The sequence below is a fragment of the Anomaloglossus baeobatrachus genome, chromosome 5 (genome assembly GCF_048569485.1).
Source record: "Anomaloglossus baeobatrachus isolate aAnoBae1 chromosome 5, aAnoBae1.hap1, whole genome shotgun sequence".
Classification (NCBI taxonomy): Eukaryota; Metazoa; Chordata; class Amphibia; order Anura; family Aromobatidae; genus Anomaloglossus; species Anomaloglossus baeobatrachus.
Window position 1 is genome coordinate 416,095,919 of NC_134357.1, and position 26,398 is coordinate 416,122,316.

The 26,398-nt window shown below is 42.6% G+C and overlaps 1 protein-coding gene across 4 annotated transcripts in view; it reads right to left on the bottom strand.

Annotated features, from left to right (window-relative positions):
• KCNH6 (potassium voltage-gated channel subfamily H member 6) overlaps positions 1-20,319 on the bottom strand; it is a 410,680-nt gene extending 390,361 nt beyond the window's left edge. For 3 of the 4 annotated variants that reach the window (XM_075350273.1, XM_075350271.1, XM_075350274.1), the window contains exon 1: positions 19,816-20,319. In XM_075350273.1, coding sequence (XP_075206388.1) covers positions 19,816-19,891 — 76 coding nt within the window. In that variant the 5' untranslated portion in view covers positions 19,892-20,319. Of the gene's footprint in view, positions 1-11,380; positions 11,631-19,815 lie in introns of those variants that run through there. The other variant, XM_075350275.1, reaches the window with a different exon arrangement.
• Between the last annotated feature and the right edge of the window lie 6,079 nt (positions 20,320-26,398).

A 26,398-nucleotide genomic window follows, 5' to 3' on the forward strand; every position in this document is an offset into this window, starting at 1 on the left:
ATACTCACCGATCCCCGATCACCGGCGCTGCATGGCATTCACACTGCTCCGGCGGCTTTTTCTAATTTGAAAAAGCCGGCCGCTCATTAAACAATCTCGTATTCCCTGCTTTCCCCGCCCACCGGCGCCTGTGATTGGTTGCAGTGAGACATGCCCACCACGCTGAGTGACAGCTGTATCACTGCACCCAATCACAGCAGCCGGTGGGCGTGTCTATACTGTGCAGTAAAATAAATAAATAAATAATTAAAAAAACGGCGTGCAGAATACACTGCCGCTCCTGTCAGCTCCACGCAGCTAATGAGATGAGTAGCGCGATCAGCTGCTGTCACTGAGGTTACCCGCGGTCACCGCTGGATCCAGCGGTGGCCGCGAGTTACCTGACTGACAGCAGCTGAGGTGACCGGAGCGGCGGTGTCTTCTGCTGCTCCTGTCACCTCCATGCAGCAGAGCTGGAAGCGACGCTGGAGGTCCGTGGATTACGCCGGGCATGGAGGGCTTTGTCGGGGTTAATAAATTGGTAATGAGGGAATTTGTTTGTGTTTTTTATTTCTAATAAATGATTTTTTCAGGTGTGTGTGTGTTTTTTAACTGTCACTTACAGATTAATCATGGAAGGAATCTCGGGGAGACGCCTGACATGATTAATCTAGGACTTATTGTCAGCTATGGGCTGCCAATAACTCCTTATTACCCCGATTTGCCAAAGCACCAGGGCAAATCGGGAAGAGCCGGGTACAGTCCCAGAACTGTCGCATCTAATGTATGCGGCAATTCTGGGCGGCTGCTGACTGATATTGTTAGGGTGGGGGGCTCCCCATAACGTGGAGCTCCCCATCCTGAAAATATCAGCCATCAGCCGTATGGCTTTATCTGGCTGGTATTAAAATGGGGGGGGACCGCACGCCGTTTTTTTTAATTATTTATTTATTTATTTTACTGCACAGTATAGACACGCCCACCGACTGCTGTGATTGGGTGCAGTGAGACAGCTGTCACTCAGCGTGGTGGGCGTGTGTGACTGCAACCAATCACAGGCGCCGGTGGGCGGATAAAGCAGGGAATACGAGATTGATTAATGGGCGGCCGGCTTTTTCAAAATAGTAAAAGCCGCCAAAGTTTTTACAACAGCCGTGCAGCGCCGCGCCGGAGATCGGTTAACGGTAAGTATGAGAGAGGGGGGGAACTGACCGACAGACAGCTAGAGCGACAGACAGACAGAGAGACCGACCGACAGACATAGAGACCGACCGACGGACTGAGGGAGAGAACGAAACAGAAAAAGAAAAAAAACAGAAAAAGAAAAAAGACCGACATCACATGAAAAAAGCACAAAACGTACAGGGAGCAAACAGAGATGCGTCCGTGTCACTCGGACGTGCGCACAGACCCATTGACTTTCATTGGGTCCGTGCTGCGTGTTGCGTGCAGAAAACGGACATGCTGCCGTGCAAAACGCACACTGGTACGGATCACGGACACGGACAAACGGACATGCATCAAAAACGCATGTGGAGCTTTTATCATACAATAACATTGGTGCACGTTTGGCCGTGTCTCCAGTATACACGGAAACGGACCAAACACGCACGTGTTTCACGGATGTGTGTTTCAGGCCTTAGTCTAATCTGTTCGAGACTTATCTCCCCTCTCCCTATTGAGAAGATATGAATGGTTGGCCAAGCTAAGCATTTATCTGTAAAGGCTGCTTTACATGGTACGACCGATTGTGCGATTTCACAATCGATCGTACCCGCCCCCGTCCTTTCTGCGTCACGGGCAAATCGCTGCCCGTGTCGCACAAAGTCAGTAACCCCCGTCACACATACTTACCTCTCGTGCAACCACGCTGTGGGCGGCGAACGTCCACTTCCTGGAGTGGGAGGGACGTTCGGCGTCACAGCGACGTCACACGGCCGCTGGCCAATGGAAGCGGAGGGGCGGAGATGAGCGGGACGTAAACGTCCCGCCCACCTCCTTCCTTCACATAGCCGGCGGCGGCCGCGTGACGCAGGTGAGCTGCTGTTCATCGTTCCCGGGGTGTCACACGGAGCGACGTGTGCTACCCCGGAAACGATGAACAACTAAATTAAACGATATTATGGAACCTAATGAGCAGTACATGACTCACGATTTGTGAGCGATACTGCGTCGCTAGGAGGTGTCACACAGGCCGGCATTGCCAGCGATGCCAGATGTGCGTCACAAAAACCGTGACTCCGACGATCTATCGCACGATAGTCTGGTGTAAAGCAGCCTTTAGGGGTAATCAGGAGAGATATCAGTCTGACAAATCATCATGTTGCCAACAGCTATTTCATGTTTATTTGCTTTACTTGGATGTATTCTGGATTTAATCACATATTGAGTTTACATTGCTGTTATTTTAACAGTTATGCCCCAATTTCAGAAAACTGTGGCAAAAAAACAAAACATGACTACGATTTGTGAGTAAACACTCATAGCCTAAGTCAGTTTCCCATAATATTTCATAATTACGGTATGTGTTGCATGTCCACCCTTAAACGTATAATGTCTCTACTTGAGCTTTTCGAACCTCATAGGCTGCTGGTAAAGAACATGGTGGTATAGATATCTACCAAATGACTAATGAGCACCTTCCTATGGGCTAATATACATAACAAAGGAATGATACTAGAGTGCAAGCAATATGCTCTATATTATTGTGTTCACTCATAGTTTTCCATCACTTCTTAGAAAGTACCACTTGTGTATGACCTTTGCTCGGTTTATACACATGCCATTTTATGACCATAATCTAAACAAGCAGCCTATTATCAGCAATTACAAAGGTCACACACCAAGCAACAGGCACCTGCTCGCTCTTATCACCGCGCTGCTGAGTGATACATTCTTTCTTCATATTTTCCCAAGTGGTAAGAAACAAATCGATCCTGATCAACAGACCTCATTACCTTAATCCATTTATATAGCAATATAATTACTCTAAAAGTAATTACAGAGGAGAAAAGGATTTCCTGTCCCGCCCTGGACGCCTTAGCTTTTTGTGGTTGATGCAGTAATTGTTTGCCTTCATTTTTTATTCTGGATATTGACTTGGAAGCACACCATTATGTCTGATTGTTAATTACATCAACAATCCTTTCATCTCCTATGTAATCTTTAAGAGTTGTCCCAAACTGTCCTAGTTGTTGGCACTAATCCGTGTAAAAATGAATTACAAAAAATGTGCATTTTGGTGAATACAGATTTTTGTAGAATTCAACTCCACTTGAATTTATTGACTCATCTTTATTGAACAGCGATCATTACATCGTAACATCGAATATCGTGCACTGTGATCACACGCGACATGACACAAATACAATATGTACTGGTTCCAATATGTCCGCTCCTCTTTTGAATAAGTGACAATTTCCGTTTACATTACACAATTATATAAAAAATAAACAAGAATTCTTTTGTCGCTTAAATGATTTCATGCCAATAAATGAGCGTTTTTGCACACATTGCTCAGTTGCTCATCACATTGTCACAGGTGACAGACAGTCATGTAATTTCTGGCAGTAGAAGGTCACAGCTTTTGGCTGCACAAAATGCTCCCTGACTTTCTGTTGTTCCTGCTGTCAGTATTCATTATACTAGGTAGCTTTCCTGCTGGAATTTCATCTATTCCCCTCTAGGACCCATGGGAGCCTTCCTACCATCCAGCTGCTGATTATTAGTATTCCTCTTGTACTTAAATACTCCCATCTTCCCTGAACTTGTGCTGGTGAGATTATTCAGTTCATTCAAGCTCTGGTTGCAAGCAGATGGATTGTACTCAGCAGTGGTGTGGTTGCTGTTACTTTGATGAACTTCTGCTTGAGTCATCTTTGGATAACTAGTTCAAGCATTTTCCCCTCTGCATACACCTTGTTGTCTTCTTTAATGTTTAGTGGGTTTGAGGAAGAGCTCATCCCATCCATTCCCTATTTAGGGCCCAGCACTAGGGATACCTAAGATCAGGTATCCGGCTTGGCGCATAGGTGCGGAACCTATCTAGGGTGGTGAGGGACCCCAGGGACCAGCAGTAAGTTTGGTCAGTGGTCACCATCTCCCCCTTCCCTTTCCTTTCAACGTTCGCTTGGTACTTCCCTGTATCAACCGTAACACCCATTCACATTACACAGTTACTGTGAACGATGGATGATTACTGTTAAAATCGGAAGGATTATCGGCCAGTGTAAGTGCACTTTAAGTGCCTATCATTTATACCATTTAAATTATTGTGATTTTATGATTGATACAATAGTTCTATTGCATGCTATTTCTAGAATGTGATGAAATTGGGAAGAGAAAATTACACTATAGATTTTCACACTGCATTTTCTCCTACGTTCAGTGACCCCCATCGCAGCTTACGTCTGAACCCCTGCAACACTGGATTCAGACTTATGCTTCGATGGGGCCATTGACTATAATGGTGCCGATGGAGTCACCATGTGCTCTGTTGTGAACCATTTTCGGCCTACTGGAGGTGGACACTCATACACAGTCTATTACTTCTGGGTGTCCGCCTCCAGTAGGCATATATGCTGAAAATGGTGCACGAGAGAGAGCACATGGTGACTCCATCGGCACCATAATAGTCAATGGCCCTGTTTGTGTATACGTCCGAATCCTATTTTGCAGGGGGTTCCGACGTAAGCCGAGATGGGACCACTGAATGCAGGACAAAATGCAGTGGGAACGAGACCTTAAACATCCTGACCCTGCAGCTGAGATATTTACTGTTTTCATTATTATTGATTTAGTACCATTAATTCCACAGCACTTTACGGCAATTCAATTAACAGAATCATCAAGCTTGGAGAGTGGCATATTTTATTTAAGGGATGTAGAGTCCTGCAGAAGCAGAGTGCCAGGAGTTGAAGTTTGGAGAAGAATGAGTGCCAGTATTTGTTGTAGAGATCAGTGATATTCAGGGTGGCAGAAGACTTGATACAGATGAAGGTGAGTACAGCTTATGATGGGATCTGGGAAATTAAAAGGGACCTCAAATGAAGCACTAGAGGGAGCATCGGTGAAGCACAGCGGATGGAGGGGAGTCCTGAGACTTCTGTGGGTGGCTGCCCTGTAACAGTGATGGAATGATAGGTGCCAACCTAGTCTGGAGGTTTAAAGAGCTTTTGTTGCTGATTTGCTGAGAAAATCAAAGACAGAAATGGGTGCCGTATCTCACTGTGAGAATGGGATGAATTAACTGATGTGACACCCCATGAAGCTAAAATCTCTGTCAAAGTCAGATTTGAACAGGATCTAGTATTGTTCCTGCTGTCTACTATGGTTGTTCATCTTTTCAAAACTACAGTAAATGGAATCCTGCTTTTAATCATAATGGCCTTTTGCTTCCTTGTTTGTGACCTTACACCTTAGGAAATGTTGTCTATTTATTCACCGATTTCCCCTCGAGATTTCATCCTATGCACAGGATGAGGTCTCAGAGTAAAGGCCCCGTTACACGCTACGATTTATCTGGCGATCTCAGTAGCGATGTGACACGCCCAGATCGTAGTTACGATTTGCCGAGATCGCTCATAGGTCGTTTATTAGCAGTCACATGTAACGATCTCACAAGCGACGCAAAATCGTTGAACGATATATTGTTTGACCAAGGCGGTCGTGTGGATGTTGTTCGTCGTTTGGAGGGTGTCAAACGTAGCAATATGTCTGCTGCGATCCAAACGACGACCAATATTTTGAAAATGAACGACGTGTCAACGATCAACGATTTTTAACCTATTTGCGATCGTTCGGAGTCGCACGTAGGTGTCACACGCAACGACGTTGTTAACGTCGGATGTGCGGCACGGAATCCGTGACCCCGACGAAATATCGCCAGATAAATCGTAGCGTGTAACGCCACTTTTAGTCCTGTAAAATTGTTTATCTGTTTGTTTACAGTTTCTTGGCAAAATCCATAACAGATTTTTCCATTTTGTAGGAAGAAAAGATAGCACTCTGCTTTGTGTTTCTAATGGAGAGTTCCAAGTCTTCTGTATAGTTTACTTTAAAGTGATAACATTGGGTTTGCCTGCATTTATCACCGGAGGGAGCTACATACTGTTTGCTCAGTGAGCTGAATAATAAGCAGTATGAACAACCCACTGATGGTTGATGTTTATACAGGAGATGTTAAGTGCTCGTGGGAAAAAATGGCGCTCCACAATTCACATTTTATATATCTTAAAGAAAATAATATACGTAAGTGTATTTAAATGACCAATGTGTGTTAAGAAAATGAATCTGCAAATCAGTTTATTTAAAAATATACTTTACCCCTGAAATGTCACTTCATATATCTGTGGCCACTAGATGGCTTCCTTCTAAGTGATTTACTACCAACTGCCTGTTGTGAAGTGTAATCTGCCTATAGCAGCAGAATTACAGAGCTGGATTACATGAAGTTTGGGCTTTGTTTCCTTGCTCCTGCTCTTCTGTCTGTCAAACTGCATAGAGAGGAAATAGAGAGTATAGAGTAGAGAGTAATAATAGAGAGGAAAGCTTAAAGTTCATGACCGGCATGTTGTTGGACAATACCATGCTCAATGTACGCTGGAAAGCAAGGCAAATGAAGCTCCTACACCTATAGTGCTGGCAGTATGCTAATGAAGATGAACTGTCCACTCAAACACAATGAATGGCAAGTTAGTAGAAATTTTAATTAGGAGAGTTTGTGAACATATTAGACTGGCATGTGCACCAAAAGTAGTTTTTCCCTTGTTTTGTGGGATAAGGGCAGCAAAAACAAGCTTTCTACAGATTGTGTGTAAAAGGACAAGTTTGCATTTAAATTTTAAAAGTTTGTTTCTTGTAAACAATGGTTAACTGTCCTTTTAAAAGGAACCATTATAAGTGAACAGTTTTATAGGCATAATGTGTGGGAAAAATACTGTGAATTATGAGTGATGTTTTAGAAAACAAAGGATGGTTATTAATGGAACATATTCAGATTGGGACACAGTTAACAGTGTGGTATCACTGGGTTCAGTATTGGGCCCTCTTCTTTTTAACATATCTATTAATGACCTTGTAGGGTAGAATTTCAATATTGACACATGATACTAAACTTTGCAGGGTTATCAATATAGAGAAGGATAATTTAGAAAATAATCTGTATAATTATGTACTAAATTGTAAAACAATGGATATAAATGTCAGTAAAAAAGACTTGTGTATGGGTGAAAAAACTTGGGTGTATGGGTAGCTGGCAAGCTCAATTTTAGTGACCAGTGTCAGGTAGCTGCTACCCAAGCTAATAGAATAATGGGAGGCATTAGAAGAGACATAGATGGTCATGACGAGAACATAGTTTGCCACAATACAAGTCACTAGTGCGGCCAAACTAAGAATACTGGGTACAATTTTAGTTTCCAGTGTGTAAGAAGGACATAACTGAACTAGAGCGGGTGCAGAGAAGAATAACCAAGGTTATTAAGGGAATGGGTGGACTGCAATACCAAGATAGGTTATTAAATTAATTCATTCAGTTTGGAAAAACAAAGGTTTATTGGTGATCTTGTTACAATGTACAAATATATGAAGTGACAGAGTACAGAGGCCTTTGAAATGATCTTTTGACATCTAGGCTTGTGACTGGGACAAGGGGGCAACCTCTACATCTAGATGAAAGAACATTTAATCATAATCACAGATTCTTTACTGTAAGAGCAGTGAGACTATGTAACTTTAACATGATGTTGAAATGATTGATTCACTGCTAAACTTCAAAAGGGGCCTGGATGCTTTTCTGGAAAAATATAATATTACAGGTTATGGGCACTAGATTCTGTGATGGGGCATTGATCCAGGGAACTAAACTGATCACTGTATGTAGAGTTGGAAAGGAATTTCTCCCTGAATATGGCACTATTAGTGTCTGCCTAATGGGTTTTTGCATTAGTGGTATGATGATGGAATGAATGAATGAATGAATGAGTGAATGATGTGAGGTATGAGTGATACGATGAATAAGTGGTGAGGTATGAATGGGGTGATGAATGAGTGATGGGAGGTATGAGTGAGATGAGGAATGCATGATGTGAATTATGACTGGTGTGATGAGTAAGTGATATGAAGTATGAGTGGTATCAGGAATGAGTGATGTGAGATAAGAGTGGTATATTGAATGAGTGATTTTAGGTATGAGTGGTATGATGAATGAGTGGTATGATGAAATGTGAGGTATGAGTGGTATGATGAAAGAGTGATGTGAGGTATGATGAATGAATGATGTGATGTATGAGTGGTGTGATGAATGAGTGATGTGAGGTATGAGTAGTATGATCAATGAGTGATGTGAGGTATGTGTGGTATGATGAGTGAGTAATATGAGGTATCAGTAGTGTTATGAATGAGTGATGTGAGGTATGAGTGCTGTGATGAATAAGTGATTTAAGGTATGAGTGGTATGATGAGTGAATGATATGAGGTATGAGTAGTGGTGTGATGGATGAGTGATGGGAGGTATGAGTGGTATCATGAATGAGTGATGGGAGGTAGGAGTGGTATGATGAATGAGTGATGTGAGGTATGAGTGGTGTGATGAATGAGTGATGTGAGGTATGAGTGGTGTGATGAATAAGTGATGTAAGGTATGAGTGGTATGATGAGTGAGTGATATGAGGTATGAGTAGTGGTGTGATGAATGAGTGATGTGAGGTATGAGTGGTATCATGAATGAGTGATGTGAAGTATGAGTGGTATGATGAATGAGTGATGTGAGTGGCGTAATGAATGTGAGGTATGAGTGGTATGATGAGTGAGTAATATGAGGTATCAGTAGTGTGATGAATAAGTGATGTAAGGTATGAGTGGTATGATGAGTGAGTAATATGAGGTATCAGTAGTGTGATGAATAAGTGATGTAAGGTATGAGTGGTATGATGAATGAGTGATGTGAGGTATGAGTGGTGTGATGAATAAGTGATGTAAGGTATGAGTGGTATGATGAATGAGTGATGTGAAGTATGAGTGGTATGATGAATGAGTGATGTGAGTGGTGTAATGAATGTGAGGTATGAGTGGTGTGATGAATGAGAGTGATCTGATATAGATAATACTATATAATGCCTTGTATAAAGAGAGCTTTAATACCCGTCATATTTTTATCTCTGTGAATTATTCCTTTCCGCGTCATCACAGCTCTCACACGCTCCTTCCTCATATGAACTGCTGCGCACAAAATCAATCTTTCTGTCAACAGGGACATCTTCAATAAATCAGAAACTTTTCTGCATATTTCTGAGTTTCACAGCAACAGTCTCCCAAAAGCATCTCACCCAAAGTTGCTGAATAATTTGTGAGGTGTCCAGACAAGACTGTGTGCCCCCGGGCACCGGAGGGAGATGTCAGGGAGAGCTCGGCACACAAAGCTGAGCTTGATGTTCCCAACTAAATGGGATTCTACTGCCACAGCTTTAATTTGTGTACTCTAATTATCAGCTACGGATTGACAAGACTGTGACAATCACATTTCTTAACTGTGATCTGTTGGGACCTACAACATTTTATGCTTTCTTAAACGTCTAAGGATGATATCCGCATACAAGTGCGGATAAGTTTAGTCATCGAAATGTGCATTCATCTGACAGCCACAGAGCCAGAAATACATTGAAATTTGTAATATATAATATATAATTTCTGCAGTCATTTTATGTGACTTCAGGTTCCTGAATCCTGACTGTATGCACAATACACATTTTCAGGATTCTGCTCTGCTGCTGTCACGGCGAAAGGCATGGGAAGAGGACCCCTGTGTTTAGGAAAGGGGGAGATGGTGACCCCTGACCAAACCAACTGCTGGTCCCTGGGGTCCCTCACCACCCTAGATAGGTTCTCCACCTATGCGCCGAGCTGGATACCTGACTCTTCCCTAGTGCTGGACCCTAAATAGGGAAAGGGTGGGATGAGCTCATCATCAACTGCACTAAACTCTAAAGGAAGACACAAGGAGGACATACGGGGGGGCATGAACTACTTAACCACAGATGAATTCAGCAAAACTCAAGCAACGATACTACAGATAAGAGCAAGCCACCTGCTTGCAACCAGAGCTAAATTTAACTGAGTAATATCACCAGCACCAGTCCAGGGAAGAAAGAAGTATTTAAGCACGGGAAGAATACTGATGATCAGCAGCTGGGTGAAAGGCGAGCTCCTGCTGGGTTCAAAAGGGGGAGAGATGAAAATCCAGCAGGAAAACTACCTATTAAAATGAATACTAACAGAAATAACAATAAAAAGTCAGGGAGCTTTTTGTGCAGCCGTGACCTTCTATTGCCAGAAACCACATGACTGTTACCCATGACACACCTGTGACAGTTGTGAGCTAGAACAGTCATTGCATGCCCACATGTATTCAATTTGTATACTGGCAGTCATGTGCTGATTAGCGACTCCACTCCATTGAGAGAAGCAGATGAGAAGCTAGTCTGCACATGACTGCACAAAATCACATACTTGTTGGCATGTGATAATTAATTGAACTGGCAACAGGGGGGAATTCTGATGTGTGCACATTGCACGCTGTCAGGATTCGGGAAGATGTAGTCACATAGAATGACTGTGTTCATTCCAGAATACCCCTTTAATTTCACTGATATTGTTAACTAGAACACGGGGTTAAGAGGCAGGAATACAAATTGTCCTTAAATTCCATAGCAATCTGTAAAAATACAGGACATTTTCCACTGTGTGGAACATTATATAGATGTGTCAGTGATTATTTGAGGCCAGTGGCACTTGAGCGGGACATCATGATTGTAATTATCATCATTTTACAGCTCACAGTAAATGCTGGTGATGATTTCATGTGATTATATTGAGCTATAGATGGGTATTGCTAAAGGTTTTTTTTTTATCATTCATTATGGCATTGTAGTTTGTCTGTAAAAATTGGCGGCTGTTTGTGATTTTTGGATAAGTTATTCAAGAAAAATGAAAATTTCTGGTTTGAAACCCTTGTGGGAGCTGGTCAATTTGTATCTATCCCCATTGATCCAATTGCCATAAAAAGGGGAGCAAATCCTTTCTACACCAATGCTTAGGCAAGGGTTTTTTATATATATATATATATATATATATATATATATATATATATATATATATATATATATATATATATATATATATGTCAATAAATTAGAATATCCTCAAAAAGTTAATTTATTTCAGTAATTCAATACAAAAAGGGAAACACATATATTTGTAACTCCTGCCTGGATCCACAGACTCAGACAGGCTGTAATTGACAGGCTAGAGGGAAGCCACTCACCAAGCAGGACCCCCAGAACCCTGAAACCCTTTAACCCCTATACAGGGATTTGGAATTACACAGTGCCCTGGAGTTCATTACCTGTGGAAGGCTGCAGTCTGAGAGAGTAGTCGTCAGGCAGGGTCAAACCAGGAATTGCTGAACAGGGACAGAATCGGCAGGCAAGGACGTAATCAAAAACAAGCAGAGGCCAAAACCGGATCGGGCAGCGAGGTACAAAAACAGCAGGCAGGAGGGTAGTCAGGAAACAAGCTGTAATCAGCACATGAAATCACAGGACGAAACAGGAGCCATAATTCTCAGAACTATCTCTGGCAGAGGTCAGCAGACAGGAGGGGAATTAAAAAGGGTGTGGTGTCTTCCCATCGGCTGTAGCTGAATGATGGTACCTCAGCTGGGAGACACCCACCACCTACAGTCAGCCAGTGGCACTGCAGATCCCCAGGAAACCCAGACCAGTGGATGAACGGAGCCTGCGCCCACCGGCTGGCATCGACTCCTCTCCCATCACCAGCACCATCCACGGCAGGAACACGGTGTCACCTGGCGATCAGAGCAGAAGTCGATAGAGTGGACTCTGGTGGTGACGTAACAATATTATATAGAGTCATTGCAAACAGAGTGATCTATTTCAAGTGTTTATTTCTGTTAATGTTGATGATTATGGCTTACAGCCAATGAAAACCCAAAAGTTATCTCAGAAAATTAGAATAATTACCACAAAACACCTGCAAAAGGCTTCATACGAGTTTAAAATGGTCCCTTAGTCAGGTTCAGTAGGCTACACAATATGTATATTCGCCTTAGTGCTTATGTTATATTGTTTCCTAAAATCATCTCAGCCTGTCTTGAAATAATGAGCTATATGAGCAAGGATGGTTGACCTTGGGGAGATCAACATCCACCACTGCGGAGACACCATCATGTGTTTCTCAACGCAGTGATTCTAGAGCAATGCCCCCTGGGAAATATTCAAAGCAAGAAGGCCTGCAGAGACACCATCACATGTTTCTCAACGCTGGCAGGAAACTAGCCAGGTCTTTCACCGGGAAGGAACAACCACGGGAAGGGCAGTCTCCAGTCAAGGAGACCACCTATGCCAAACATGGTATCCATCCACAGACAGCCGTTTCGGGGTATTTGCCCCTCATCAGTGTGGAGTAGGAATCTGGCTAGTGGGACATTGCCTAGTAAAAGACTATGTGAGCAAGGATGGTTGACCTTAGGGAGATCAACATCCACCACTGCGGAGACACCATCACGTGTTTCTCAACGCAGTGATTCTAGAGCAATGCCCCCTGGGAAATATTCAAAGCAAGAAGGCCTGCGGAGACACCATCACATGTTTCTCAACGCTGGCAAGAAACTAGCCAGGTCTTTCACCGGGAAGGAACAACCACGGGAAGGGCAGTCTCCAGTCAAGGAGACCACCTATGCCAAACATGGTATCCATCCACAGACAGCCGTTTCGGGGTATTTGCCCCTCATCAGTGTGGAGTAGGAATCTGGCTAGTGGGACATTGCCTAGTAAAAGACTATGTGAGCAAGGATGGTTGACCTTAGGGAGATCAACATCCACCACTGCGGAGAGATGTTGATCTCCCTAAGGTCAACCATCCTTGCTCACATAGTCTGGTTTTTGCAACAGCTATTTCAGTTTCATATATCTAATCACTGATGGACTGAGTAATATTTCTGGATTGAAATGAGATGTTTTGGATCATTGTCTTGCTGAAATATCCATCCCCTGCGTAACTTCAACTTTGTCACTGATTCTTGCATATTATTGTCAGGAATCTGCTGATACCGAGTTGAATCCATGCGACCCTCAACTTTAACAAGATTCCCTGTGCCGGCATTGGCCACACAGCCCCAAAGCATGATGGAACCTCCACCAAATTTTACTGTGGGTAGCAAGTGCTTTTCTTGGAATGTCGTGTTTTTTTGCCTCCATGCAGAACGCCTTTTTGTATGACCAAACAACTCAATCTTTGTTTCATCAGTCCACAGGACCTTCTTCCAAAATGTAACTGGCTTGTCCAAATGTGCTTTTGCATACCTCAGGCGACTCTGTTTGTGGCGTGCTTGCAGAAATAGCTTCTTTCGCATCACTCTCCCATACAGCTTCTCCTTGTGCAACGTGAGCTGTATTGTTGACCGATGCACATCAACACCATTTGCAGCAAGATGATTCTGCAGGTCTTTGGAGGTGGTCTGTGGATTGCCCTTGACTGTTCTGACCATTCTTCTTCTCTGCCTTTCTGATATTTTTCTTGGCCTGCCACTTCTGGGCTTAACAAGAACTGTACCTGTGTTCTTCCATTTCCTTACTATGTTCCTCTCAGTGGAAACTGACAGTTTAAATCTCTGAGACAATTTTTTGTATCCTTCCCCTGAACAACTATGTTGAATAATCTTTGGTTTAAGATCATTTGAGAGTTGTTTTGAGGAGCCCATGATGCCACTCTTCATAGGAAATTCAAATAAGAGAACAACTTGCAAGTGGCCACCTGAAATACCTTTTCTCAAGGATACACCTGCCTATGAAGTTCAAAGCTCAATGAGGTTACAAAACCAATTTAGTGCTTTAGTAAGTCAGTAAAAAGTAGTTAGGAGTGTTCAAACCAAGAAATTGATAAGGGTGCCCATACTTTTGCACGGGTCAAATTTTGTTTAAATGCGGATTGCACATTTTCTGTTAGTACAATAAACCACATTTCAATCCAGAAATATTACTCAGTCCATCAGTTATTAGATATACGAAACTGAAATAGCTGTTGCAAAAACCCAAATTGTTATAAAGAAAAAAGGTTAACATTAATAGGGGTGCCCAAACTTTTTCATATGACTGTAATTCAGCTGTGGGTGGGCAGCCACACCGCTATAGTGGCAGGGACACAGTTTGGCTGTTGTCACAAAAATACTGCATATGCTCCCCTATGGTTGACCAAAGGACGGATTATTTGGGGTGTTTAATCTGTAGCCATGCGCTAGCCATAAGGGGGATGTGGTAGTAGATACATCCCAACCATGTGCTAGGATGGCAAACTCAATAGCATAACTAGGTGGCATAGGAAAAATTAGAGTACGTGTGTTGATTGCAGTTGCACCTTGCCTTTGAGCCCAGGGTGACATGAATGGTATCGTTGAGTGATAGGAGAAGACCACTATAAAAACCTATGTTTAGGGGCTGTGCCGGAGAATTTACATTGGGGCCCATAAGCCTCCAATTACACCACTATTAGGTGGGTATAATACCAGGCTAGCAAAGTGCATAATGGCCAAATAGGTGTAATTGGGTAATGCCAACAGTATGAGAACAAGTGTGGCTGAGGCTAAGTAAGTAAGTAAGTACGGGGTACAGAGTCCATGCTTGACGGGCATGGGTACAAGGCTGGCATTGGCTACGTTTTTTCTTTAATCCCAAAATTTAGGGTTTAAGTGTCAATGTTCTCTGTCCTCGTGACAAATTCCATTTAACAGATTATATCCAAATATAATGTGGAAAACAGCAACCACGTGGAGGCCAACATAAACCCATCACAAGTAGACAGCGCATATTATATGATTTACATATTGCTTGGACACGTCCATGTTTTTTTCCCGAACCTCAGAACAGATTATTCTACAGTATCACTGCTCTTATAGTAAAGAATCCTGCCAGCTTTAGCAGCTATTTTTGAGTCTGGTGTACAAATTGACACAATTCCTTCTGTACCAGTGACTCTCCTAGTTTTACTCACAATACGTTACATAGTACATACAGGTTATTAGATGTATAGTGTCCACATTGAATCTTATTTGCCAAGTGGATTTTATAAGTGTCATCATCCATATATATATTGTCAGAGTGTAAGGAAATACATTATTGCTTGAAGGTCACAGCTCATAGGAATACACCGAGGCAACTAATGTCACATGTATAAGGAAAAATCTCAAGGGGAGATACATGGAGCGAAAAGCATATACCGTAACAGGCATGGCAGCTGGAGCCTAATTGTTACTGAAGAGACGGTTACTGGAATTATTATTTACTGTTGTGTCCTAATAAATCCATGTTTTATGGCTTGTAATGCAGTTTTACCCATGGACATTTTACCTATTAAAAAGAAACATGCTGCGACTGAAAAGTGGGAGCAAGCAGAAATCGTTTGGAGCCACCCAGCGCCCCTTTATTTTATCTTAATGTGATCTTGATACCTTGTATTTGATATCGGTAGTCCTGGTGTGATGATGGCCTAAAGGTCGAACCGAGAACCCACTGACTTTCAGAGAACAAATGGGACATTTTTGGTGTCCATGTACTTCGAAGATCTCAGGAAGTGTTCATGGATCCCCAATCACTCTATTAGAACTTTATTGTAGTAGGTGGTTTGCACCCTTTAAAGTTACTTGTTCTTACATTTGGTTCTCTTGGCTATTTTATGAGAATGCTAACCTATAGTTAGCACTGTACGGCTGTGCACACCCTCCCTTATACTGAGAAATCTAATTATGGACTCTTTAAAGGGAATTTGTCAGCAGATTTTTGCTACCTCATCTGAGAACAGGTTGATGTACGCAAAGAGATTCTGAATCCAACGGTGTATCACTTAGTTTACTGACTGCAGCTGTTCTGTCACAATTTGAATATTTAGATTTATCCATGTAGTCAAGGGAACTGATCCCACACCGGGGTTTCAATAGAGATTGTACATTAACAGTGAGGTGTCAATCCCAGCAGGGGGCTGTTGGACTGCCATGCATGTGAGTATCTAGTCCTGTAATAATAAGGGTCCTGCTGCTTAAACAAACATAGCAAATAAACAAAATATCAGTCTGCGACAAAGCAGGCATGCCTGACCTTTCACTGTTAACTAGAGTTGAGCGGATCGGGTATAATCCGGTTCCGACGGATCCGGATCGGGTTGCCACCGAAGTCCGGATCCGATCTGGAATCCGCGGCTGTGTAAATGAATGGGGAGCCGGATCTGGGACGAGAGAGAGGAGAGAGAGGAGAGAGGAGACAGAGAGAGAAAAAAAAAAAAAACCCGGATCCGGATCGTGCACCCCGAATCCCGGGTACTGGTCGGACTCGGATCAGACTCTCGAACCGTGCGGATCCGGATTTTGCCGATTCGGGTCCGCTCAACACTACTGTTAACCCTTGCAGCATGATGGCTTAAGCTTACATAGCAAAAATCTGCTGATATATTCTATTTAAGTTTAGGTCAAAATGGTTGTAAATTTGGTAGTTTTGGCAAGATCGCAGCTTTCTAAGCTTCTAAATGTGTGATCAGTGGGGGACTGGTTGCTGGTACAAGACATTTACATTTAGAGATGAGACGTTGTGTCTACAACAATAGTGAAGGGGCCACGGTCCTTGAGAAACTACCACAACCTTTTTACTCTGCTGGTTCATAGGGTGTCTGTGGCTGGATCCCACTGATGAAACGTTGATGGCCTATTCTATGGATCAACTATTAAAGTAAATTGTTAGAATAGCCTTTTTATGAGCAGAAGCTGCCTCATACCTGAGGAGAGAAACCAAATTTAACACTTAAGTCTTGGAAGTCCACCAGTGGACCCAAAGTGCTATAACAAAACCTGGGTCTGCTGGGAAGGAGTTGGGAATTATCCTTTACCCCTTGGCCCTGTACTTTTATAACTCTCTATAATGGAAGGGATTCTGTCTACAGTTTAATAGAAAACTTTACATAAAGTTTCTTACATAGAAATAATCCATATAAATAGTTATAATAGTTTTTATGTCATATATATTTCATTATTGGAGTGGTTACATATATGTCATAAATAGAAGTATATTTAAAGGGATAGTCAGATTATGTGCAATGATGGAATATTGATGGAGAATACATTATTATGTTATTGGTAGGGTCCGACCTTACTGCTCAAAGAAGGAATTTTGTAGGAAATGACAAAAAGGCCAATGCCCTCCTCCCCCTTTTTATTTTGTACTGCCATAAGTCACTTCCAATCTAGCACAGTATAAGAACTACAACCAAGCCCTATGTTATTGAATGGTGCTATGTTACATTACTAGTTAGGGGAACTCCTACATCAGAGAGAAGCCAAAGGGGACAAGGCCATTTCATTTTGGACAGAGAAAAGAGACATGAAAATTGTGTCCCAACATTCGGACAATAATGCTATTTCTTTGTGATATACCATCATTGCCCCTTAATAGATCTATTAATTACTGCTTCTATTGGAATACTTTGGCTCCAGTTTGTGACCCATGTGATACTTATTTCTATTTCTGTCTACTATCTACATTTGATAGAAGGCATTTATCACATTAATGAGCTCTGCCAAGCATCTGGATATAAGCAAAATGGTAGAAAATGCCAGCTCTACATGTTATCATGAAAATAGTCTAGTGATGACACCATTCACTCTCATGGTTGGATATAGTACTTTAGGGACTTGTTACAATTGGTGAAGACAAAAATTAGGCAAAAAGATGACTTAATTTGGGAATCAGGGTAACTCTCCACGCTTCATCTCAATACTCCATATATTATAGATACAAAACATAGTATGATTCTGTAGACTACATTAGAATAAGTAAGTACTCCCTCATCAATAAGCATGGGAGTGACACAGAACTCTTTATAGAATTAATAAGCAGTTAGCACGAACAGTGCCATAATGTAACCACGATATAACCATGTGCTTCATTGTTTGATCCACAGAATTAGAGATATCAAACCATCTTGAAAATTAAATGACTTATTAAAATTATTCATGATTAACTTTTTGACAAAGAGTATTTCAAGCCCCGTCAATGCTTGCCTGGCAGAGGTAGTGCATGAGTTTAGGGGCCATCACCAGGAGATATTGTGATTCCGTGACACAGTAGGGATCAATATTGATCTATATATCATCACATATACCCCTGTAAGATTGTCACTGGTCTTCTTAAAAGGAGGGTGGAGGTGGGGGGAGACATTTTCAAGACTTTATGAATATTAAAGAGGTTTTACAGCATTGGGTGCAGGGTCTCACCAGTTTCCTTTATAACACTATAACAGGAGAATGCAGTGATTAATTTGAGTTTTTGGCTTTCAATAACCTGACAATCCTGTGTACAAGTCATTAGGATTAGCTGAAATGAGTATGGCCCATAAGACCAAGGACTATTAGGAGTATGGCCCTTAAGCCCAAGGACTATTAGAAGTATGACCCATCAGGTGGTTGGGGGTGGCACGGTGTCTCAGTGGTTAGCACTGCAGTTTTGCAACACTGGGACCCTAGGTTCAAATCCCACAAAGAACAACATCTGCAAGGAGTTTTTATGTTCTTCCCTTGTTTGTGTTGGTTTCCTCCGGTTTTCTCCCAAACTCCAAAGACATACAGATAGGGAATTTAGTTTGTGAGCCCCAATGAGGACAGTGTTGCTGATGTATGTAAAGTGCTGCGGAATATATTGGCACTATATAAAGATGATTATTATCATTATTATTAGCTCAAGGACTATTAGGAGTATGGCCCATAAGCCTAAGGACTATTAGGAGTATGACCCATATGCCCGAGGACTATAACTAGTATGACCCCAAAGCACAAGAACTATTTGGATTATAGCAAATATGCCCAAGAACTATTAGGAGTATGGTCCATAAGCCCAAGGACTATAATGAGTATGACCCAAAATGCCCACGGACTATTAGGAGTATTACCCATAAGCCCAAGGACTATTGGAAGTATGGTCCATACACTTAAGGACTATTAGGAGTATGGCCCATATGCCCAAAGAATATTAGTATGACCCAAAAGCACAAGAACTATGAGTATGGACCATATGCTCAAGAACTTTTAGGCGTATGGCCCATAAGCCCCAGGACTATTGGGAGTATGACCCAAAAGCCCAAAGACTATTACGAGTATGACCCATAAACCCAAGCATTATTAGGAGTATGACCATATGCCCAAAGACTATTAGGAGTATGACCCATAAACCCAAGCATTATTAGGAGTATGACCATATGCCCAAGGACTATTAGAAGTATCGCCCACTAGCCCAAGGACTATCGGGAGTATGACCCAAACGCCCAACGACTATTAGGAGTATGGCCCATGTGTAAGATTAGAAGAGGACAGGTTACGGATGAAATGTGTTATTGTGATGGTCAGATAATCTGTAGGGAGCCATGCTTTGGTAAACATCTCAGTATAGAAGTCCAGTAAATCCTGTATATGTGCAGCTATCCGCCCCACTTTGTTGTAGCCCTGAAGTTGACTCATCATGATGTCTCTGCTTTGCCTCAGGCCAGGACACATTACTGATCTCCCTGAACACCAGCCCTGCCAGTTATGTGATCTTACACCTCTATCATCATCATCATCATCATCATTCCTGGATCTCACATCCTCCTGATGCTTCAGTACCAATGTGACATGTAACTGCAGCGGTGCCCACCATCTGCCTGCTGTGCCCATTGTGTGCCCCCTGCAGTTACTGATGGCTTCTTTTGGAGGATAGTATACATGACAGCAGACTTCTGACAAGTACTTACTCTGGCCTTCAAACTTCCTGATGATGGTGTCCAGGTAGGTATTCTGGGGGGCCACATGCCCCCTCCTCACCGGCATCTTGGAGTCAGGTGTCTCCTCTTATTAAGCGCAGCAGAAAGTTCCCAATCCCCCCTTTCTCAGATGAGACCTCAGCGCATGAATCCGATCTTCTAGCTTCATGCTAACAGCATCTTGCCGTTCAGTTTAACCCTTTCTGGAAGCAGCTATTCCTGTGTATCCTGATGGGAGGATTAGGGATTTGCAGGGATGGGAAGAGCAGTGAGCCAGGTCCAAACTACACATGTGCCAGGAGAGAGGAGCTGTCAACAGCCACAACTGGATGACAACTTCAACCCAACCCCAGCCCCTGGAGGCTTAAAATAAAGGCCAACCAGGTCACAGGTGCCTCCCCGGCCGGCGGCGTCCAGATGAATGGAGGAGAGGAGCTGTCCTCTGCGCGGTGCTGAGCTGCTAATCCGGGGGTGGAGAGGGGCTGCTCTCTATTAAACCCAGACTCACGTTGCATGCACAGACAAGTCTTATTCTCAGTGTCTACAAGACAGTTTGGAAGGAAATCCCTTCTATTCACCCTTTAGTTGCTGGGCAGATCTGCTGGGTGCCCACAGCTGGAGCCAGGCTCACACTCCTGCAGATGACATGTCTCCTGGACCCTATACACAGACCTCTGCTGATTCAGTCCATCTAGCTTTATTTCCTATTATTTTTTTTTATTGAAAACTTTAAACATTTTATTAAAAAAAAGTCTCAATACGACCATGATCCCCCAAATCCCCCTCCCAAAAAATAAATAAAAAAAATCACTTTATTTTTTAAAGTGCACCACCATGGTAGGATCAGTCCAGCATATAACATAAGGGTGGTGCAATACCTACAAGAGAACGAGGAATGATCAATCTGTAGCAAGTCTATTATTCTTTACATGGTTTTCCATTATCTTTTCATCAGATTTCCTAGAAATACAAGCAAAGACATGGAAACACCAGGCAGGCAATCATATAAATCATTTCCACCAGTTGGTAAAGAAACGGTTAACTCGCTTCCAGTAGCGGATGACGTTTTTTTTCCTCTTTCCTTATAAAGTGGGATTTACTCTGTAATAAGATGAGCTGATGTAGTCAGATGAGAGCTGATAACATGTTAATGAAGGAGGGAGAAAGGGAAGAGCCACAATATAAAAACTAATAGATTTAAAGGAATTGTCCAGTCTTACGTATATATATATCTAAATCATTGTAGACTTTAATAGGTTGTCTCGGATTAGGATGGAAGTCTGCAGTCACTTCTATGGTGAGCACTGTGACAGGATTCACTGCTATATTTGGGTACATTCGGTATATTTATATATTTCCACTGACACTTGGGTGAGACGTGCTCCTGCTTGCTCAGTCCACTCCCATTCACAAAGGCTGAGCACGTCTAGTCTGAACAGTACCCCAAAGATGCCCATGACCGCCCAAATGAAACAAAAAGAAAAAGAGTATACTCAACAGGGATCACCAATGAGTCATTATACAGAAAAATACAAAAAAACTTTATTGTGATGACATATCAAGAACACACATTTGTCTGCCTCAGAGAGCAATCAAGACACACAACAAATCGACACTAAAAACACTAAAAAACGAATCACGGTTTATGTCCCCAAACACGCTGTCCCCCAACAGAATACAAGGGTGGTATATAGGACAAAAATAAGTGCCTTTTATCAATAACTCACATCATTACCCACATATATAGGTAGTTTTTTTTAACTACTAGACAATGTGTATGATAGATTTATGCGAATAAGCCCAAATGGGTACGTACATACACACAACCCCCTAGTATCCGTTGCCTATTCAGTAACAGATGTTATTGTATATAGACCTGGTATCAGCTACCCATGATAACACAGAACCCATTCATTCTCATACCAATAAACTGACACAGACACTTGAATATGGTTGGAAAAATTGGCCGTATTGTTTTTATTAAGGGTTACCAAACTTAACCAGATCTCATAAAAACCATAACCATCATAAAAATACCACTTTAACCTTAAAGATACCATTTTACTGTACTGAATACCAGAATCCACCCATGGCCAATGGGCGATTTTACCCCACTAGGACACTAATGCCTCATTAGTGACCCCCCACACAACCACAGCCATTTTTCCACCATACTCTGAAGTCCAAGATTGAAAATATCAATATCTATGTCCGTCCGATAGATGTACTCCATCAGGCCAATATAGGCCACCCAAAAACCCTATTTATTCTTTTCCTAATGTTTTTCATGAATCCAAAATGAGAACAATTCCAACCAATCCAGGAATGATTTCCGAAAATACAACGGAAGCTGTAGGAAAAAAGGTACTTAACAAAAATAATGTCCCTTTCAGCCCGAGAGATAAACTCAAGATTCTTCACCCTACTCAAATCTTCACCTCCCAGGTGGATTATTAAAAAATCCGGTGACTGATATCGCCTTGCACTCCTCTTCAGCTCAGCTATCAGGTGCTCCCATCTCATACCTCTACAACTAATCCAAAAAATAAATAACTTGATCATGTGAAAAAGAGAGCTTTCCTGTGTACCTCCGCACAGCAGCCCGCTTCTGGGCCAAATAAATAAACGAACGCCCAACAATCCACACGATCAAAGGTTCTGAAAATAAATATAATTAATTAAACAAAAAATTCGGTCAAACATATAACTTGTACTTACCAGAAGTCCATCTACCCAACTTCATAATTCTACTTTTTTTTTTATTACCAAAGCTGGCTGCTACTGTAGCAGCGCCAATTCTGAATGAATGTGATTACAATTTTAAATTGCTCTCACCGCAACTAACCAAACAGCGCTTTAACTTTGCATTAAATTGGAACCTAGTAGCCGGATCTCCAGACCTGTGCAAAAATAAAGCATTACCAAGATGCGGACAAATTGAAAACCAATGCCTGAGATTTGCAACCAGACAGACCCTTGAACTTCTAATAGTTGATAGCTTAACCAATTGCCCTTTTTCCGAGTTGATCAGTTTTTGAACATACAATAAAATCAAACAATGACCTCTAAATACTTTCACATCATTAACCAATAGACCACCTACCACTTTCTTACTTGGCGACACCAACTCAGATATACGCAAAGCTGCCAAAAATGCTATCACAAATGCAGTCCTAAATAAAGCTGCTTCAAAGTCATCCATACAAACCGAACCTAAGGTAACCCATAACTCTTCCAGCAATTCCACCCAAAATGGGACGTCTAACATCAGCCTTCCTGGAGCTTCTCTTAAGCCCTTTCAAAAACTGCCTGATAGGAAAAAACGAAAAACAGAGAATAAAAAACCCACAATTTAAGAAAAAAGGAAAACCCCAGACAAAGCTTAGTGTAGTGTTGCATAACTAATACCAAATGACAGCTCAAAGTGAACATATTCCCACACAACAGATAAATTACTGCAATAACAATTAAAACCCTTCCCTCACAAAAACTCCTCCATCTTTCCCATGAGGCAGTATATGCTGCCCATGTATTCGAAGCTAAAGAATTTTTAATACATACTGGGATTAAATTCCCAACACTCCCCACAAGTGCTCTGGACAGGGCAACTCTTTTCTTCCCTCCTGCGCTCCGTCCCTCAGACTGGTCAGCCGCTGCAAGCAAGATAAAAGTGAAACAACCTCTAGCTCCTGATCAGAGACGTCTTCAACCAAATATTATATTTCAAACACTGAAAACCAGCTGTCTCAAAACCTTCGCTGCCCAAAAACATTATGAAGAAAGGGTATTGATCCCGAAAACAACCCCTTCACTACTAGACCGAAGACTAATCCTCTTATTGGCAAGCGTACTACCAAAGATAGAAACAGAAACAAGAACTAAAAACAAATCCAAAACATCTCTTATTATTTAAACCAACCTCAACCCACTTCTCCTGCCAGGTCCCTGTTGACCAAGCCATACCAAAACAAACTAAAAAACCAAAACCACTATCTGTGCACATGCTCAAACCAAGATCCTCTGAAGAACAAAACCGATCCTGAAAACACGTAATTCCATTTAGCTCACACAAAAAACTCTGCCAAACCAATAAAACCTCCCTCATTTCAGCTGACACCCGAACATGCGCACCTGCTGAATTCAAACCTTTGATACTCTCATACAACCGTCGGCAGAACACCCTCCCCATAGGGATAAATCTGAGAGCAAAGTTCAACGATCCCAACAGAGATTGTAACTCTCGAAGGGTAACCTTTCTTTTAGCAGAAATTTCCTCTACCAAACTTTGCAAGCGAGACAATTTTTCCTTTGGAAAGCTGTATTCCATAGTCACAGAATCAATTGAAATTCCTAAAAATTCTATTTTCTGGCATGGGAATACCGGTTTTTCCTTGGCCACGGGAACCACAAAATGTTCCATGACCATTAAACATTTTTGAACCAATTCCATACATAAATTCGAGCCCCCGTGGCCAATAAACAAAAAATCATCAAGATAGTGCAGGACTCCACCATCAAGTATTGAATCCTGCACTACCCAATAAAGAAATGAAGAAAAACATTTGAAAGAAAAACGCGATAATGCGAACCCCATCGGGAGGCATCTATCGAAATAAAATTCACCATTAAAGAAAAAAAAACAAAAAAAACACCCAAAAAAACCCCAAGAGATTTAAACCTTGAAGGGTGTACTGGAAGCAGCGGAAATGCAGACTTGATGTCTGATTTTGCCAGTAGGGCCCCCCTGACCAAATTGCCTAAGGAGCTCTACTGCCATATCAAATGACACATAACTAACTGAAGCTACTCCGGTATCCACCTCGTCATTGAGGGACCCACCATTAGGATATCAAAGGTGATGGAATACCCTGAAAAAGCCAGTTTCTTTCCTAGGTGCTATCCCTAATGGTGAAATACGAAAATTAACAAAAGGTGGTCCAGGGAAAGGCCCTGCTAACCTACCTAACCGTAGCTCTTTTCCGAAGTGTTTAACAACAAAAAACCCTCTGAGGGCTATCACACGGTAAATTCTTAACTAAAACACATCCTAAACCTGTAAAATAAGGAACAAAAAAAAAAAACATGTTTAAAGCCCTTATATATTATTCTGGCTTTTTCCCTGTCTGGGTACCGCTTTAACCACGGCAGCATTTTTCCCAAGCTCACAGGAGTCTGTGCTTTTGAGTAAAAAAAAAAAAAAAAAAAAAAAAATAACTCCCAAGGATTATAAACCTGTTGACCCACTGACCCACCCCGTTTAAAACATCTGGCTAAAAGGTGAGAACCACAACAGGATGAGCACTCATGCCTGAACCCGAAATTATTAAGCCACTTACACGTCAATTCATTATTAACAAAACATACTCCTTTTTCAATTGTTGAGTAGGAGCCTGTTTTGCTAAAATACCCCTCTGTGGCGACATCAAGTTCAGCCATAACCCCACATCCTTCTCACCCCATCTCATCCTGGAATGTACTGACATCTTGTGCCGGAATGATTCATTGTATATAAGCCAAGCAATGCCCCCAAAAACTACGATAGGATAAATTGAGAAGGCCTGTAGCCAAATGTGAAAGGATTTGAAAACCTTCCTCATAACCTCACTCACCTTTGGCTTCAGGCCCACTCAAACACAATAAAGCCCTACCTGGCGGTGACAAAGAAAACCCATCCATATATTCTCTGCTCCAAATCCTCTTTTGTCGCATTGCTCAGATGAAAACCTAAAGGCGAAGCCTGACAAGTTAATGCTTCCTCAAAGCATGTTTGAGGGATGCCCTTAAAGCTACCCTCATGTGCATCAGGCTGTACATGTGTGTATGGTGTCTACCCTACTTCCCCCCTGCATGAACTCAGCGCACACGCTGTAAATGAACTCCCTAACACTGTCCCTATTACCTACTCAAGTGTTATTACCGAGGGAATAGGATAGCTCACCAGACTTGCAGGGACGGTCACCAATCCTGTCAGTTGTCTCCAGCAGCTGGGGAGTGATGGCTGCGCCGGCCGCAGCGGTAGGCCCTGAAGTACATCCCGCCTCACCGCTCTCGCTCCCGGAGTCCTCCGAAGACCAGGCCTGTAGCGCCGCCGCTGCACTAGAGCTCTTTTGCAGCAGTGACAGCAAGCTACAGCCCAGACCGAAGTCCTCACCCGCCGGCGGCCTGAAGAACCCATCTTCTTCTGGAGCGGTGGAAGCCAGACATCAGACATCCTGGCCGGCGGTCACCTCGTGATGACGCGACAACCAGCCAGCCCGTGATGCCCAATTCTCGCGATACCACTGGGATTGACCACGAAGATCTCGCCCGACTGCCTCTTCCTTCACCGCGGGACTGGCCCAGCGATGCCGCCGCCGACTTTTTCCAAGCGCTGCTACTCTTCGCTCCAGCCGACCTCCGACCCGTTCTTCCTCCCGACGCCGGCGGTGAGTACTCTTCTTTCCTTTTCATCGACCACCGAGCACCGACCGAAACCTCCACCGGAGTCTCACCCGAACCAGGAACAGGTACTACAGACACCTCGCCCCGCTCCATACCGCCCGACACTTCAGCGGTACCATCCCAAGGCAGGCTC